At 41.1% G+C, this 16,867-nt stretch overlaps 1 protein-coding gene across 2 annotated transcripts in view; it reads left to right on the forward strand.

The window, feature by feature from the left end:
* The first annotated feature begins 1,388 nt into the window (after positions 1 to 1,388).
* Positions 1,389 to 16,867, forward strand: part of cadm1b (cell adhesion molecule 1b) — a 125,393-nt gene continuing 109,914 nt past the window's right edge. The window contains exon 1 of one of the 2 annotated variants that reach the window (XM_028967061.1): positions 1,389 to 1,590. In XM_028967061.1, the coding sequence (XP_028822894.1) occupies positions 1,515 to 1,590 (76 nt within the window). In that variant the 5' untranslated portion in view covers positions 1,389 to 1,514. The remainder of the gene's footprint in view (positions 1,591 to 16,867) is intronic. The other variant, XM_028967067.1, reaches the window with a different exon arrangement.

Genomic DNA, 16,867 nt, shown 5'->3' on the forward strand with positions numbered 1-16,867 from the left:
AGGGCATCTGCCAAATGCTGTAAATGTAAATGTAATGTTGTTACTTGAACTGTTTTATTTAATTGTTGTTTTTCCTGGCACTTAAATACCCAGCAAGGAATCATGGGAAATTAAGCATATGCTTCACTTCCCTCTCTCCCTTCTTTATCATCTTGCGTTTATATAATTTTTTTGTAAATATTTCTAATGTAACGGTGTTATATGTTTGTTTAATATGGTTTTGAATATGTTATTTCTATATCTTTCTTTGTATAATGTATGTAGTTTGAACATTTGTTTGCCATGTGTGTTCTGCCCCTTTTATTTCTCTGACGGGAGCAGCAGGATCAGGGCCTGGAGATAAATAAACCAGTCTGGAGAGTTTGTCTTGTGAACATCATTCACCGCACCTTGCGCCCGCACAAACATCTGAACCAGAAAGTAAAAACAGAGCTAAGCTTCTCCCCATTTACAGGGACAACATAGAACACAACAGAACAGCAGCAGACAGACAAATCATCCATAAGGCTAAATTACAGATATCCTATACATTTATAAATGTATATGAGTTCAAAAACACAAAAGAGACGAGACAGTCCAAATGTACTGAAGTTTTGGTCAATGATTGATAATGTACTTTGATCCGCAGACAGTGGAAGTGTATCTAACAACAGGAGATGCTGTGATGCAGATTTAAAAATAAAACTTCCCCTCCTGTTCCAACCCCTCTGCTGATTGATTAATGCCTTCCTTTCTAATGAAAATAATTTGAGCTGTAAATCAAATCAATCAAGCTTGTCTGGGGACCATGTTGAGATCACGATGCAACATGAATATTAAAGTTCTGAGCTGAGTAAGTAAATTTACTTCGTGTAGCAGTGGTAAATTTAATTTGATATATTTGTGTTTGTGTGTGTGTGTGTGTGTGTGTGTGTGTGTTTTGGACGGCAGCACTGTTGCTGCTGACAACCCTGACAGGCTTTGCAAAATCGACAGGGGGCGCCATTTGTACACCATTCACAATCAATGAATGTTTTGTGGGCATCCTTAACATGCAATGAATTATACGACAGGAGTAGGATAACGGGAATAAATCTCTATTTTGAAAGGTGGTATAACTGCTTACTAGACTCAAATGTCCAAAACATTGGGTTCCTTTTCCTGCTCTGTTTCTCTACTCTCACATTTCAGTTCATTTCAATGAGTCACGTCACTCAAATCGGATCCTTCGTGAGATCTGACTCTTGGGTTTTGATTTGAACTGGAGACTGTTCTTCCCTATGTCCCTAGCAAGATATATATTTTCTTTATACTCCTCTTTCTCCGTAACTCCTATACTAAATTAGTAATAAAATTCGTAGTAATCCTGTCGAATGAGCTAAAGAAACCTTGCTGCCAGACGTGCTATTTCTGCTGTGAGTCGTTCGGACCGCCGCTGGAAGAGTCGACTCTTGAAGAGTCGACTCGCTCAGCATCGGCACGGCGGCAGTAGGTGCTGCAGGGCAGGCAGCGGCAGTCTGAAGCAGGTGTCCACCATGGCCATCTCCCGCAGCGGACCTCCCGCTCCTCCTCTGCGCTTCCTCCTGGCTCTGGCGGCGTTTTTGCTGAAAGGTAAGTGTGCGACGGGGAACGCGCTTATCCGCGTTTATCTGTGCCGCAGCGGCGGGGGACGGGATGAAGTTTTTTTTTATGAAAGTATCTCGATAAAAAAAGCTGAGCTGACACGACGAGGACGTGAAATGATGCTCCGGGGGTTAAAACTGGTGCATGTAATATGTATTCATGTTATCATGTCACTTCATTATGCCTGATATGAAGTAAAACTAATAAAAATAATACTGCAGGCCTGTTAAGAATTCATGGTAATTACAGTAATACATAATGAAGCCAGCTGGAAGTGCTACTTACAGTTCTGGAGGTGCAGTATTTCATTACACCATTTTTTTCTTCGTGATTAAAGTGCCCAGAGAAGGAGATGCTGCTGCTGACCTTACTTTTATTTGCCATGAAACGCATCCGGGTGCTGTGCTTTTTTGGGGGGCGGCTGGGCGTTTCAGTGTCGTGATGGCGCTTTGGTGACAGTTGGAACCCAGTTGCGCTCCTGAATTTGTACGTGTGGTTGTCTCTTACGATTCCACCTTGCTCAACAGGCCCACCCCATGACCCTCCTGCCGAGGTGCGTTTATTAGCATAGCGGGGATGAAGTGTTGCTCCTGAAGTTATTCTGAGCTGCGACATGTTACTTTTACTTCTATTGGTGAATAATGTTGAGCTGTAACTAGAGCTGGCCGATTATACGAAAGAGTGAAAAGGATGAAAACGGAGCTGACGAGGGCACCAATAATCTTGATGTATTGTTTGCAATTTTGTATAAAAACATGTAACTGACACACACACACACACACACACACATAGAAAGATGGTTGTTGAGATGTAAAAGCTGCTTTTGAGGCATCCATGTAGAATGACACATGCTGTCATTGTACATTCTTTGATCAGATATTTAGTCTGGAATTTGGAATATCATGGATCACTGGACATGCAGCCATGCCACTTATCAAAGTTGCCAAACACTCACCACCACCAAGACTCACCTTTAACACCTACATACAGCACATTCTTTGCAGGTTTATGCCACATGCAGGTCTTCATTTACTGATGTCTCTCTCATGCTCTTCTGAAGCATGGCTGAGGCATAATAAAACAGGATGAAATGTTTTCAAGTGGAATCGATTCCATCAGATGCATCAATGCAGAGCAATGAGTCATTAAACTGCAATAGGTGTGTAAAACAAGCAGAAAGGAGGACTCACAACCATCCAGATGGAGATTATACCCAAACAAGAGTAAAAAATGTATACTGTGAACCATTTTACTGCCAGTAGCTACACTCTGCAGCAGTCGATACTTCATTTATTTCGGAAATAAACATATTGACTGAATAAAATCCACTCACTGAGGATTGCTAAGAGAGGCTGAAGCAATTTTGTTAAATGCAATTCAAATATGACACAAAATGGGTCTGCTGAGGTCCTCCAGTGACCAAGACCCTATGCTGAATTCCCAAAGTCAGGGGGTGGTCCTGTGTGTAGAGCAGGTGCGTAATTTCCAGGGTGTTGTGGGGGTTATGACCCACCCAATAATCAGTTCCAGCCAATATAACCCCTCCCAATATAATCAATTTACTTTACTTTAGTTTACTTTACTTTACTTAGCAGACCGTTTTATCCAAAGCGACTTACAAGAGGAAGACAACAGCAATTCTCATTCGGTTTCTATAGATTATAGAGTTACAAAACTAAGAGCCCTGATAAGGCCTAACTTGTCAGGAAAAGAACATGCACATCATTCCAGTTAATAAAACTTTTAAATTCATTTAAATTAATTCAATCAATTCCTTAATCATTTTATCTGGGGCGTTTAGGAAATATTTCAGACTTTTGTTACACAAACACATGTGAAACATACACATTCACATATGAAACTGACAAGCATGCATTTATAATACTGAAAACTCACACACGAATATGAAACACTCGGACACGGACACACACGCACACACATATGTATATATATTAATATATGAAACGCTCAGACAGATACAGGTGAAAAGGACGCACACACATATATGAAACGCTCAGACAGATACAGGTGAAATAGACTTGTATGTAACAATCAAAAGGCTTCAGCATTAAACTTAAACGGTATTTTAAACGCCCATATTGCATTAGTGAAGCTTTTCACGTGTTCGTGTGAGTGAAAACTTTTCAGTATAACCAGAAGGCTGTTTTGTGGATTCTTGTGTGGCGACCCGATTCAAATCAGGTAGCGACACCACTCTCCCCTCCTGACGGAAGCCTCTCTGTCTCCCGAGCGCCGCAGCGCTACCAGCCACAGCCTACTATGAATATTTTTTTCATTTGTTTTTTACTTAGCTCATTCCTGGGAGTTTGGGGAAAAAATACAGTTCTTCACGGACACACTGTGATGTATGGAGATGATACAGAGAGAAAGAAAAGGGAGAGCGGGGTCGCCACACAAGAAACCATAGAACCGCCTTCCGGTTATAGTGAAATGCCTTCCGGATATACAGTACAGGCCAAATGTTTGGACACACCTTCTCATTCAATGTGTTTTCTTTATTTTCATGACCATTTACTTCGCCGAATGCTTGGTATTTCTCTACTGCTTTCTCTACCAAACCTTCATTATTTGCTGTGTCGCGGGTGTGAAGTAACTGAACTGTGGAGGCAGACATGAAAAGAGGTGGACAGATGACACGTTTTAATTGTTGGTCCAAAACAACCGTGTGCAAAGCAAAAAAAAAAAAAAAAAGTCCTGATCCAAAGGAGGTAAATGCCCATGTTGTTATGTTAGCTGATGACTTTGTTGACTGGAGTTGGCCGATTAGTTAGTTGTTCGATTTACAGCTTAGCCTCCTGTGAGGAAACACCAGATGTTGCCAGTGATGTTGCCTACTGTCCAGGACCAATGTCAGTTTCGCTTGATTTGTGACTTAAGTACAGTGGCACCCTGCTTAACGAACACCACACAGAATGAATGTAAGCATTTCACATGCACAACCGTGACACAGCAGAGGCTGAACCCAGAGTCTGTTACTGGCAGAATTGACACCAGTATGGCATCATAGTGATAGAGAAAGTGAAGTGATTGTCATTGTGAAACTCAGCACAGTACACATGCCTCTGCAGCCATGAAAGGCACCCGTGGAGCAGTGTGTGGGGACGGTGATTTTTAGTCAAATATTTGTCATTGTATGGTATATGTGTTAAATTGTAGAGTAATATGTTAATTGTACATTTAATATGTGGTTTACAGGTAGGCATATTTTTGTATTTTCATGCTTTTGTTTGGATTTTGCTAGTTTGATGCCAACCAATGTGTGAAATCAATTTTCCATGTTCAGAATAGAGGCGCAAGCTATACTCAATTGTGCCACCCTGTGTCATGAATTGTGACATGTATAGTTATATTTTGTGATTTTTAAAATCATAATGACTTTTCTGCAAGCTCACCAAACAGGTTATGACTGCCCTGGTCAGTTTCATGCGTGGAACCGTCCTGGCAGTGATACGCACGGCAGAAGTTTAATTTTATTTATTGGGTCTGCAGTATTTTTAAGACTTTTAAACTCTAGATTTAAGGATAACTAGTCATTTGTAATTAGATTTAAAGTCATACTTTTTTGGATACACGAATTTAGGACTTTTTAAACATCCATGGAAACCCAGGCGTGCGCTCTGTTCTCTCCATGCCAACTTGTGTGCTGCAAGTTGGCATGGTTTCGCACAGATGATGCGACTTCTGCAGTAGGCCGGTATAGTGAAGACCTCTCCCATCTTCGACTTGTGTGCCATTGATGCCCCATACATGGCAATAATTCTGCCAGGATGGCTGTGTTTGTTTTAAAATCAGTGTCAACCCATGCAGCTGATGTGGCACACTTTCCAATGGAGTCCTGCTCGGAAGAGAAGTTTCACTTCAGAGTTGAGCAGAAGCAAAAAAAATGTGATTCCAATTTTCTAATGCCAAAACATGTCAATTTTCACATGAGTCAGACTCCCATCTGCTGCAGCCTCCTTGTTCGTGCAGAACTTGAACTGACTGATTAACATGTCACCCCCCCCCTTCAGAACACACCCACGGTCATCAAAATAAACAATGCAGTCACCTCCAAAGGCATTTCTCACGTCTCATCTCAGCCGGCACGTGACCAACAGAGGAGCACGGCCAAAATCTTTGGAAAATATGGACTTATTGTTCCTGTGCTAATTAGTAAAATACACTAATAAGAAAGACATTGAGTTGCATACTGAGAGGAAGCGGCATGAACTTCTTCACACTGTGTGGAGAACCTGTAAGTAGACCATTTGTGAAAATGAATGGACACAACCAAGAATCTGTCACATTCTGCTGGGTCAGAATGTGACAGACAGTCCTTTTACTGAATGCTAGAAGGTAGAAGACAAGAACAAGAAGATAACATGAGGCTTAGAGATTAAAATGGAGAGTGAAACTGGAGGAAAGCTCTCACCTTAGACATTTTTGAAAAGAATATGTGCATTGATCACAATTAAAAGCCTTGCTTTCAGCATTCAGGAAGCACACTTTATTAGCACAAAATGGGCTGCGTTATAAAAAGATGTTATGTTGTTATGTTGTCATATTTTTTGTGTGAAAAACCTGCTTCAGTTGCACTTGTGCCTGAATCCTCAACCTCCAATAAATTGGCCTTTTTAATAATAATAAAATGTAGAATAATAGAACTTTCATGAAAGAAATCATGAATAGATTATGAAAACGGTCATTTAAGCCATATAATGAAACACTTAATAATCATCATTATATTGGCCTTTATTGTCTTTTTTATTTATTAAAGTTAAATAATTTATTTAGGCCCAATTAAAATAATAGGTAGTATGTTTTATTTCAGTACACCACTGAATTTCGTAAAGAGAACACATGACGTGATGCGACACAGTGCTCTGTGCAATGATCCTTGTTGGCAAGGAAACTAAAAAAATACTTGTCCACGATAGCGACTTGTCAATAATCTTACTGTGTGAGTGTGTGGAAAGGAGAGCAGCACAGCTGCGTCTTGCCAGTATTGCCTGTTGCATGCGCTGAAGCTAACCACATAATTAGACTTCAGCTATAATTATTGGGCTAACAAGCCTGTCCTCGTTTTTACATGGGAGGTGTGGTCTGTCCTTGATGACTTGAGTTTGTTCATGTGTGCCGATCTGAAGGCCTTTGTGCAGCTCTAACTAGAGACGGTTTTGTTGTAGTGTTTTATGCTCTGCTGCATGGATCACTATTGCATTTACATTTACAGCATTTAGCAGACACCCCTTATCAAGAGGACAGGGTCAGTTCTCAAGGGTCAAGTGTCTTGCTCAGGTACACAATGGTAGTAAGTGGGGTATGAACCTGCGACTTTATGGTTGTCTGGGTCATAGGCGAGTCTGTTTTTTTATATGGATTTGCTTTACAAGATTTTAATACCCGTGTGTGGAATGTCTTCCTCTTGAATGAGACGCTGTCGTAATAGGACAGCTGGTGTCGCATGAACACCGGGAACATACGGACCATTTTTGTTTTAACAGTTCATGCTGTCCTCATGCACCTCACGCAGAGAAGAAAACAATGAAAACAGGCTTTTGTTTAATGGCCATGTGTAAATTCAGTCCACCTCAGGAAATACAGCTTTAGTGCACATTGTCCTTCAACATTACCTCAGCCCTGAAGAGAAAATTTAGTGTGCTCTTACAGGATCACCCAGCTTCATGAAGCTTCTAAGGTGCACAGTTTTCCACCTGGTGTTTTTCCACAATCCCTCCTGATGACATTGTGTTTCTGGTTCTGGCACTTTGGCGGAGGTGGGACTTCACATAGACATTTTTTATAAATGTGTCTAATCTATAGTTACTTCAATTACATGCATTACATACATAAACATGTAAAAGTAGAATACAGTGATTGAGGACATTGTAAAGCTGTTGAGTGAGTCTGCAGAAGGAGGGAGAGAATGCTCTATTGATGACAGGAGGCATTATAAGGGGAGGTTCTGACAGGGAGAGAAGCTGAGTCTGGAGTGAAAAATGTGACATTGTTCCCAACGAGAGAACCACCCCCCCATCTATCGCTCCCAAACCAGACTCATTGTCTCCCTTGTATCCCAGGCCGCTTGGTTCATTTTCACTCGGGCAGGGGAAAAAAAGAGAAGAAATTATTTTGTTTTTCAGAGCATCAAGCACTCGTTATTCTGCTTCACAGGACAGCCACAGAGCTCTGTTTAGAGCTCAGCCATGCAGCCTGTCACACGCCGGCCATCATGCAATCATATAAATGCACATTTTGGAATGATATAGTCTCTCCAGGTTCAAGAGATGCTCCTTGATTGTGCCATTTGTTTAGCTTGCGGAATTGTATAAGAGCACGGAAAAAGACAGACAGTGGAGGAGAACTCACTGTCAATCACCAGGGTCTCTGCGAGATGGGACAAAGGGAGGGGATGGTGTACGTTGAGAGAAGTGTGAAATTAAAAATGCTCAGAAGTGTTGATATAACAACGTGGTCCCACAGCTCAGTGGTATGTGACCTAGTTTGTGTGACAGAGCTGTCCAGTTTACTCAGGAAAAGTGTGCCCATGCTTCTGCATTGCTATGGAAACCATTAAAAATGGATACAATTTTGGATGGAATGGATGCTGGTCATTCGGGACAGGGATCTGGGGACACCCAGAAAGAAAGTGAAAGTGAAGTGATTTTCATTGTGATACACTGCAACACAGCACACTGTGCACACAACGAAATGTGTCCTCTGCTTTTAGCCATCACCCTTAGTGATCAGTGATCAGCCATGACAGGCGCACTGGTGAGCAGTGTGTGAGGACGGTACTTTGCTCAGTGGCACCTTGGCGGATCGGGGCTCAAACAGGCAACTTTCTGATTACAGGGCTGCTTCCTTAACCGCTAGGCCACCACTGTCCCTTAACAGTTGCATGACCAATTGGAGACAGTGTCTTGGAAGGGGGCTCCTAATCAACTTAAATACTTAAGAAAGCGTGGGCTTCCAAAAGCAAATGCTGTGATGAATCAAGGAAGACGTCTGGGCCATTTTGCATGATGACAGAAAAGGGGAACTATGTGATGGTGTGAAACCAGGTTGGTAGCTGCGAGTCAGAAATAATTCTTCTCTTCAACTGTAAACAGTATACATACTTTTTAATTAAGATCAGACTCCTTGATTAGCTTCTGGGCTGGCTGGGCTTTAGATGAACCATTCTAATTGCTTCTCAGCAATACTAATTTAATTTGTCATTGTCAGTGAAATCAGTCCTGTGCAATTCTAGCAGTAATATTAATGCAGCCCAAGGAGTAGGTTATTGATCTGCACTTTCATAGGGGACAGGTGTAAATGTAATGAAAACTCATCTGTTTTGTCCCCCTGCTCAACCGAGGCCATCTGTACAACTTATGATGTGTGGAACAGGCTGTGGCTCTGCTTCAAAGGAGGGTTTGTTCTTCCCCCAGTTCTTTCCCAGTCACAGCTGGGTAATTGCCCAATTCATTGTTATACCCTTGTCTAATGATCTCCTGGATCAGGTTTCACCTGTGAATCCTGAGTGCTAATACAGCCGCTCGGTCCCTTAGCTTTGCTGAAAAGGCCTACAGAGATCCCAAATGTACCCTGGATACACTAGCGATAACAACTGACTAAATATTTGTATATTTTATGCCATTTAGCAGATGCCCTTATCCAGAGCAACTCAGTAGTTACAGGGACAGTCCCCCTGGAGCAACACAGGGACACAATAGTTTGAAACTGTGAATCAGAGCACCACAAAGTCATAGGCGAGTGTCTTATCAACTAGGCCACTACCACTCTTAAAGACACCAACCTATTGTACAGAAGTGCACAGCTGAGGCTGGGTGGGCACCATATTAAATGATTTCATCCCAGAGGGCGTGTCTATATAATAAGAATTGTAGCTGAATAACAACATTGAACATTGTCTTTTCTTTTGTTCTGTTTTGTCCTACTTTTGTTCTATTCTGCTCGTGTGTCACCATGGCTCCAGAGGAATGTTGCTTCATTATTACTATGTACTGTGTATGTGATAGAAATAACAATAAAAGACCTACTGCTACTAGCTGTAGCATGCATTTTCCTTAATGTTCACCCGGGTAATAAAGCGCAGTTGGTGCTGATGAGCTGTCTAGGTGAGAGGGAATCGACAGCGAGGTCGGAGACGTGACAGAATAGCACCTCTGCAGTCTGAAAAGCATTTAGATTTACTGCCTTTATCAGATGCCCTTATCCAGAGCGACATACAATCAGTAGTTACAGGGACAGTCCCACTGGAGACACCCAACCCACACTACACTACAAGTAGCTCAGGTAGAGTAGCTCATCCAGGATGGTACATCAGTGGAGGCGCTACCAGGAGACAGGCCAGTACATCAGATCAGGGGACATGGAGGAGGCCAACAACCCAGCAGCAGGACTGTTACCTCTGCCTTTGTGCAAGGAGGAAAATGAGGAGCACTGCCAGAGCCCTGCAAATGACGTCCTACAGGTCACAAATGCCACCCTCATGGAGTGGTATGTTTTTATTTTTGACCGTTGGAGGGTGGTAGGGGCAGTGGTGAACTAGCGGTTAACCCACACTCTGTTCCCCGGGTGCGTGTCATGGCTGCCCACAGCTCACTAAGGGTGATGGGTTAAAAGCAGAGGACACATTTCATTGTGTGCACAGTGTGCTGTGCTGTGTATCTAAATGACAATCACTTCACTTTCACGTGAGGGCAATGAAACACAAATGTTTGTTATACAAAGTGAACCAGATTGCAGAATGGTGCAAAGGAGCAGGTGAGTATTGTGCTTTAATCTATGAATTCAAGTCATTATATACTGGTGTTCACAGGCAAGGAACATGTTGGAGAAAGGGAGAGAAGGATTGGCCTTTCTTTGAGTAAAGCCGTTGGATCGTTGAGCTGTGTCGGTTCATGGTGAGAAAGCAATGAATGAGGGATGACATTGTCTTCCCATTCCAATCAGGTGATGTCAGAGCAGATAACAGTATCCGGAGTTGCTGATGGAAAGTTTTATAGATTAAATTGCTACTGGATTACTACTGGCATGAAAATGGTGGACGCATGTGAGGGAAGGTGGGGTGGAGTCATCTTGGACTTATCTTCATTTGGTTTCTTCCACCCTGCAGTCTTCCATGTGTTGTTGGGTCAGTGCGGGCAGTTAGGCGCTCAGTAGGCGCTCAGCCCTAGTTGACTCCATCAATGTTTCTGATCTTCCATCTGTTCTTTGGTGGAAGCATCACAGATGGCATCATGGGCAGAGGGGAATGCGATGCCGTAGAAGGTGGCCTAAGTGGATGGACATGCTGATGAGGTCATCGAGGTGTAGGTGATGAACTGTGCAGGTGTCGATGATTAAGGGGTAAGTGAGCAGGAACAGGGCAGTGAGGCCGGAGGTGTGTCTGTAGCAGTATGCGCTAAGCAAATGTCTTACATAATACACTGAAAAAAATGTAAATGGGGGGTTTAGTCAAGTACATATCAGTTGTTTATCGAGAATGCTGAATAAACTAGTCTGAAAGTGACTGAATTGAAAACCTGAAATGCCTTTAATCATGCTTGGCCACCACCAATTAACTTATTCACATGGATTCAACTTCACATTACAGTTAAAAGAAAATAATTTGATCATATACGAATGTCGTGTTTAATCCGGATTCAATGCAAAATCATGTTTGATAAAATTTTTTGTTACTTAAAATCAAGCTGACTAAATTTATATGTACATTATGATATGTATATGTATAATAGAAAAGGTATTAGGACAGCCTAAATCAAATGAATCATGTAGAACCAAAGTCCATTATTCAATTATTCAGCGTAGGATTTTCAGTGTAGGCTACTGCCATCCTATTGGCAGGTGGTTCAAATAGCAAGAACTGTAGGTTGAAATTATCGTAATGGGGATGATCGTAATCAAGTATTATTTGAATTGTTCCAAGGTGAAAATAGTGCTTTTTATTGATAATAATGGGAAACAATCCATAAAATTGCTTAATAAGACAAGCATTTACTAACTATTGACACTAGAAGCTTGAATATTAGTACTTGTTTATAAGCCACATTGTTCCTAGTTTACTTCTTTACGTTAAACTCTAAAACTTGAAACTCGCAAGATTTTCTTGCTAGATGTCTGTTTCACAGGTTTTAAGAAATTCCCAGGTTTCTATGGTTAAGAACAGAGATGAAACCTTACCAGAACAGCGTTACAACGTTGAATTAAGTTGAAGTTGAGCTTTATTAAAATTTCAGCTATATACATGTACAAACCATAAATACCATACCATATTTATTTATAAAGCACTTTAACACAACAAAGGAGCTGACCAAAGTGCTGTACATTCAAATACAAAATAAGTTAAATAGTGAACGATTAGACAAAGTTACATACTGATATAAAGTGCACATGTGCAACACAGACAAACTGGGCTACATAAAGTGAAAATGGGACACAGGCAGTGGCAAGAGAAGCATTTAACTAAAACATACATCAACAATGAGACAGACAGCGCTAAACAGGTGGAATGAATAATAAATATGCAAAGTTAATTAGTGCAAATATTGCTGTGCAAAATAGAATGGTGCATTAATATATATTAACAATAGATAATCGTACATGTCATGATCCGGACCGGCAGGGGTTTACTCCGGATCCGGAGTCTGGACCGGAGTTTCATGTTCGTCTGGTGTAATGTTCCCTGATCGTGTTCACCTGGTGTCTATTTATATAATTGTATAAAACTATCCTGTTCATGTCTGTTCACCGTCGGGTCATTGTGCGTGTTGATGTTCCCTTGTCTCGTGAAGTTTGTATTAAACCCCTTCATCACCATGTCCAGCCCACCCGTGACAGTACAATATAAAAGAGGTAGTGTGTGTGTGTGCCAGTCCAGAATGGGTGAGTCCCTGAGTGTTCAGGTATCTAATGGCTTGTGGGATGAAGCTGTTGCACAGTCTTGATGATCTCCACACAAGAACCGTGGTCCCTCCGTTGTCTTCTGAAGTCAACAATCATCTCCTTCGTTGTGTCCACGTTCAGAAACAGATTGTTGACCTTACACAATTCATCAGTCATTGCACCTCCTCTCTGTAAGCTGACTCATCATTCATGCTGATGAGACCCACCACGGTTGTGTCATCTGCGAACTTGATGATGTGGTTGGAGCTGTGCATCGCTGCACAGTTGTGGGTCAGCAGGATGAACAGCATTGGACTGAGCACACAGCCCTGAGGAGGTGACGATGGCATGGTCCGTTGAGAAGTTTGGATGATTGCAGTGGGTCCAGGGTGCAGGGCAGCAGGGTATTCATGACCAGCCTCTCGAAGCCCTTCATCATGGTGGGTGTAAGTGCAACGGGACAGTAGTCATTGAGACACAACACTGAAGACTTCTTCAGCAGGGGCACGATGGTTGTGGCCTTGAGACACATAAGTCTATAATGTAACTCAATTACTAGAACCTTTGGCTTTAGCTTTAGTGATACAGGTTATTCTGTTTGTTGTATCTGTTTGTTACACAGCTTTCTGTGTCATCTTCATCTTCATTACAGTTTTTCACATCTTTCACAAATTGAGCTGCCCACTCTTTAATTTCCATATGCCCTTTGTTAGTGGGTCACTCAGCTGTTACTTGCATCCTCTGAATGGACATTATTTTTCTCTGTCCCCCTCTGCAGCTGACATGTCCTTTTTGTCATCTGGCACAAAGAGCCCTCCCAACAATGTTAATTTAATTTCAGTCTAGTCAAGGCCATTGATTTCCTTTCTCTTTACCATCAGGTATAATATATGTGGATGGTCTTTCAGCAACAGGGCAATTCAGGACAATTTGTTGCACATCTCTGGAATTTCATTTCAGAATGATCACATCTGTTTTTCCTCAGTGGAGAACTGATCCATTTTCGTGTTTGTGATAGCTGTCAACTGCAAGCCAATAGAATCCAAGGAACACAATCCATTCCTAACAGAAGTGCAGCGATTTAGCACTTTTGAATTAAATCCCCATAAGAATTTCTTAAAAATGTTAAGCAGACTACATTTTAAAATTACCTGTCAAAGAATTACTGAGAAAAAACTCATGAAGTGCAATGGGCCAATCCATAATGGTGAATGATTGAACATGTGCATGATCCTGAACAGGTTTTTAAATTTTATTTTGTGTTGTTTGAGTCCCACTGCCACATTACAAATCTGGGCAATTAAAGTTTTCTTTTGTTGATCTGAATGTATACTAGGACTAATTTTTAAGCTGAAAGGAGAAATTCCACGTCACCTTTCTAGCAGACCCCTGGGCCAAGCACAAAACATGATACTACTACCACCACCACGCTTCACCATGGGTATGGTGTTCTTTTATTCATGCAAACAGTTGTTTTTGTGTCAATCATGCCTTTTGCACAAATCACTTTGCACAAATCACTTTGCACAAAATCACTTTGCACAAAATCACTTTGCACAAAATCACTCTGCGCTTTTTAGGTCCTTACTGCTCTTTCTTTTATGGCTCTTTCTCTCTTTCTTTAAACATTGTATAAAAAACTGTAACTCATTTGCACACCTTCACCCTACCAGTTACACATATTTTATGTTAAAGACGTAAAAGTGTAATACTTGGTTATGTTTGCAATATTTGCATATTGGTTATTGGTTCATTGTTTACTTGCAACATTTGCAATACTGTGGTCTGTAGCAGTTGCAGAAAGCATTTCACTGCACATCATACCGTGTATGACTGTGTATGTGACAAATAAAATTTGAATTTGAATTTGAATTTGAATTTTTGAAATTGTGGCCAAAAAAGTTTTCCAACATGCTTTTGAGTAACTTGATTTATTTCTTTCTTTTGCAAATACACCAAAAATACATCTATGGCCATAAGCATTTTATTTTACCAGTCCTGCTTCATACAGATCTACATGGAACCTCAACTCTTGAAGAGCTGGCCCTGCGAGAAATTGTGGGCTCTGTGTGAGCTAAATGTGTGATGATGCAACTTAAAGTTGGACATTTTGTTGGAGTATTTGACTATCTAGATTGGGGTGTGTTGGGAGAGGCGGTCCCCTTTTCTCCTCGGTCTGTCTGGTTAGCCTCTCTTCTGCAGCTGACTGGTCTCATCTCTCCGCATCCAGAGTGTGTGTGGACATTGGTTAGCGTTTTGGACCTGGACGAGGTTCCATTTTATTGTTCCATTTTCTTTGTGCTCACAAAGATGGTCCGCTTATCGCTCACATGCTTCTCCTTTTTCATTTCTCTTTCTCACAATTCATTGTTGCCGTGCCTAGTGCATCAAGTGGGCCACGTCATTTGGACAGTTACATGTGACACTGCAGAAGTTTTTCTTACTTTTAGATGGGGACAGGAATCCTTTTTTCACACTGATTTGTGTGGATGTAACAGTTAAATATAAACAATTGTAAATGTTGCTAATCAAGGCAATATAAATGTATCTAATTTTATGAAAACTGTTTCATGAAGAACAGAGAATCATCATTGTTTTTGTTATTTCAAATTCAAAATTCAAATACATGGTATGATATGCAGTGAAATGCTTTTGCGACTGCTATAGACCTCAATATTGCAAATATTGCAAGTATTCAAGTGGAACCAGTATGCAAACATAACCAAATATAAAAATTATGTTTTTAAACATATTTGAACAATGAAATTTTATTTGAACAATTCAACGGTAAATTAAAAAAGGTACATTTAGGTAAACAAATTATGTAAATGCTAGCAGCATGGCTCTTCTAATCTAATGTGCATAAATAGCCAAGCTAACTTGATTCAGAGGTTGATGGTGATGTCAGGGGTTGACCCTCATGGTACATCCGATTTCAGTTATGGCTGAATTTCTGAATACAGGACACAAGACATAATACTAAATACATTTATATTTATGACATTTGGCAAGCACTGTTGTTCACAGCTCTGGTTTACTAGGATCCCAGCTATGAACGCAATCATTCTATGCACTCTGTTGTAGTTTTGCTTAACCATATTTCATAAGGTGCCCAACTTCACAGATGCACATACTTCCACATACAAAGTGAGCCTCAGCATAGGGGGTCTATAATAAAGTCAGTGTTTCTGTGACAGATCCTATAGACCTGCGCTCACTCTCGGAAGAAGAGATTAGACCATCTGACACACAAGATGGAGAGCCTGATTTTGGGTATTACTGGAGTTGAGTAATGATGTGCTGTGCAGATTCCTTTTATTCATGGGGAATGGAAGGTTTGCCTGAGTTAGGTTGCTTGAGAGAGGCTAAATGACTTCAGCTGAAAGACTGAGGGAACATATCCAGACCTTAAAGAAACATTGATTGCCTCTGAAGAATAAAGTCAATTGTGGTCCCATTCTGAAGGGTGTTTTAGTGTCAGCTTTCCCAGGGGCTGAGCAGAGTGATTTAAAGCGGAACAGAAGAATGTCTTTCGGCACATCCCCTGTTCTTGGTCATTTTTCCCCCAGCAGAGTTCATTAACTGCATCACAGTAGAGAAATCCTTCAGTATCCAGGACCCCCTGCAGCCTCCAATGTCCTCAGAGTTTTTTTTAAATAAAATTGCAGGAGAATGTGGGTAGGTTAAATGCAAATATACGGTATTACGAATAAAATGTAAATTGTACATATTATTATGCTATATTTCTGTGTGCTACATGAAAAAAAAAAAATTTGGAATGAAAGTCTAGGGCTCAAGTTCCCCAAGCACTTCACCCCTAATTCAACTGCCCTGTGCATTATACCCATGGGAGGTGACCTGAAAATTGAAAAAAGGTGGGTGATTAACTTCAAAGGGAATTAATTTCCCAGGACATGTCCTCCTTTTAAGATGTGGAAATTGTCCAGCTGGTTTTGTAGAATTGTTTGGGGATTTTGAGCTGCCTAAACATTTGTAATTCATCAACATCAGGATTGTCTCCATCAATTCTTAACCTTATAGGAACATGTTAATATGATGTGTGCAGTGAGAGATGCATGAGATGCACAGTCCTTGCAACAGGCCTTTCGCATAAGTATTACTGAAACAATGGCTAATTCTGCATGACAGAAGATGGGTTATCTTGGCCATAGCAATTGGCTTGCAGCTATAGAAGTGTGATTAATCGTAAAAGCTCACCCAGGCACCACATTTCACCAGAAGAGGCCAAGTATTACCATAAAGCGTAGCGAGGGAGAGGAGATGTCAGCTTGTGACTGCAGTGTGATTTCTGAATCCAGTGAAACTGTTATTTCCATATTTTTGAACATTCTGCATTAATGCAGACTGGATA

This window comes from Denticeps clupeoides, chromosome 2 (genome assembly GCF_900700375.1).
Source record: "Denticeps clupeoides chromosome 2, fDenClu1.1, whole genome shotgun sequence".
NCBI lineage: Eukaryota > Metazoa > Chordata > Actinopteri > Clupeiformes > Denticipitidae > Denticeps > Denticeps clupeoides.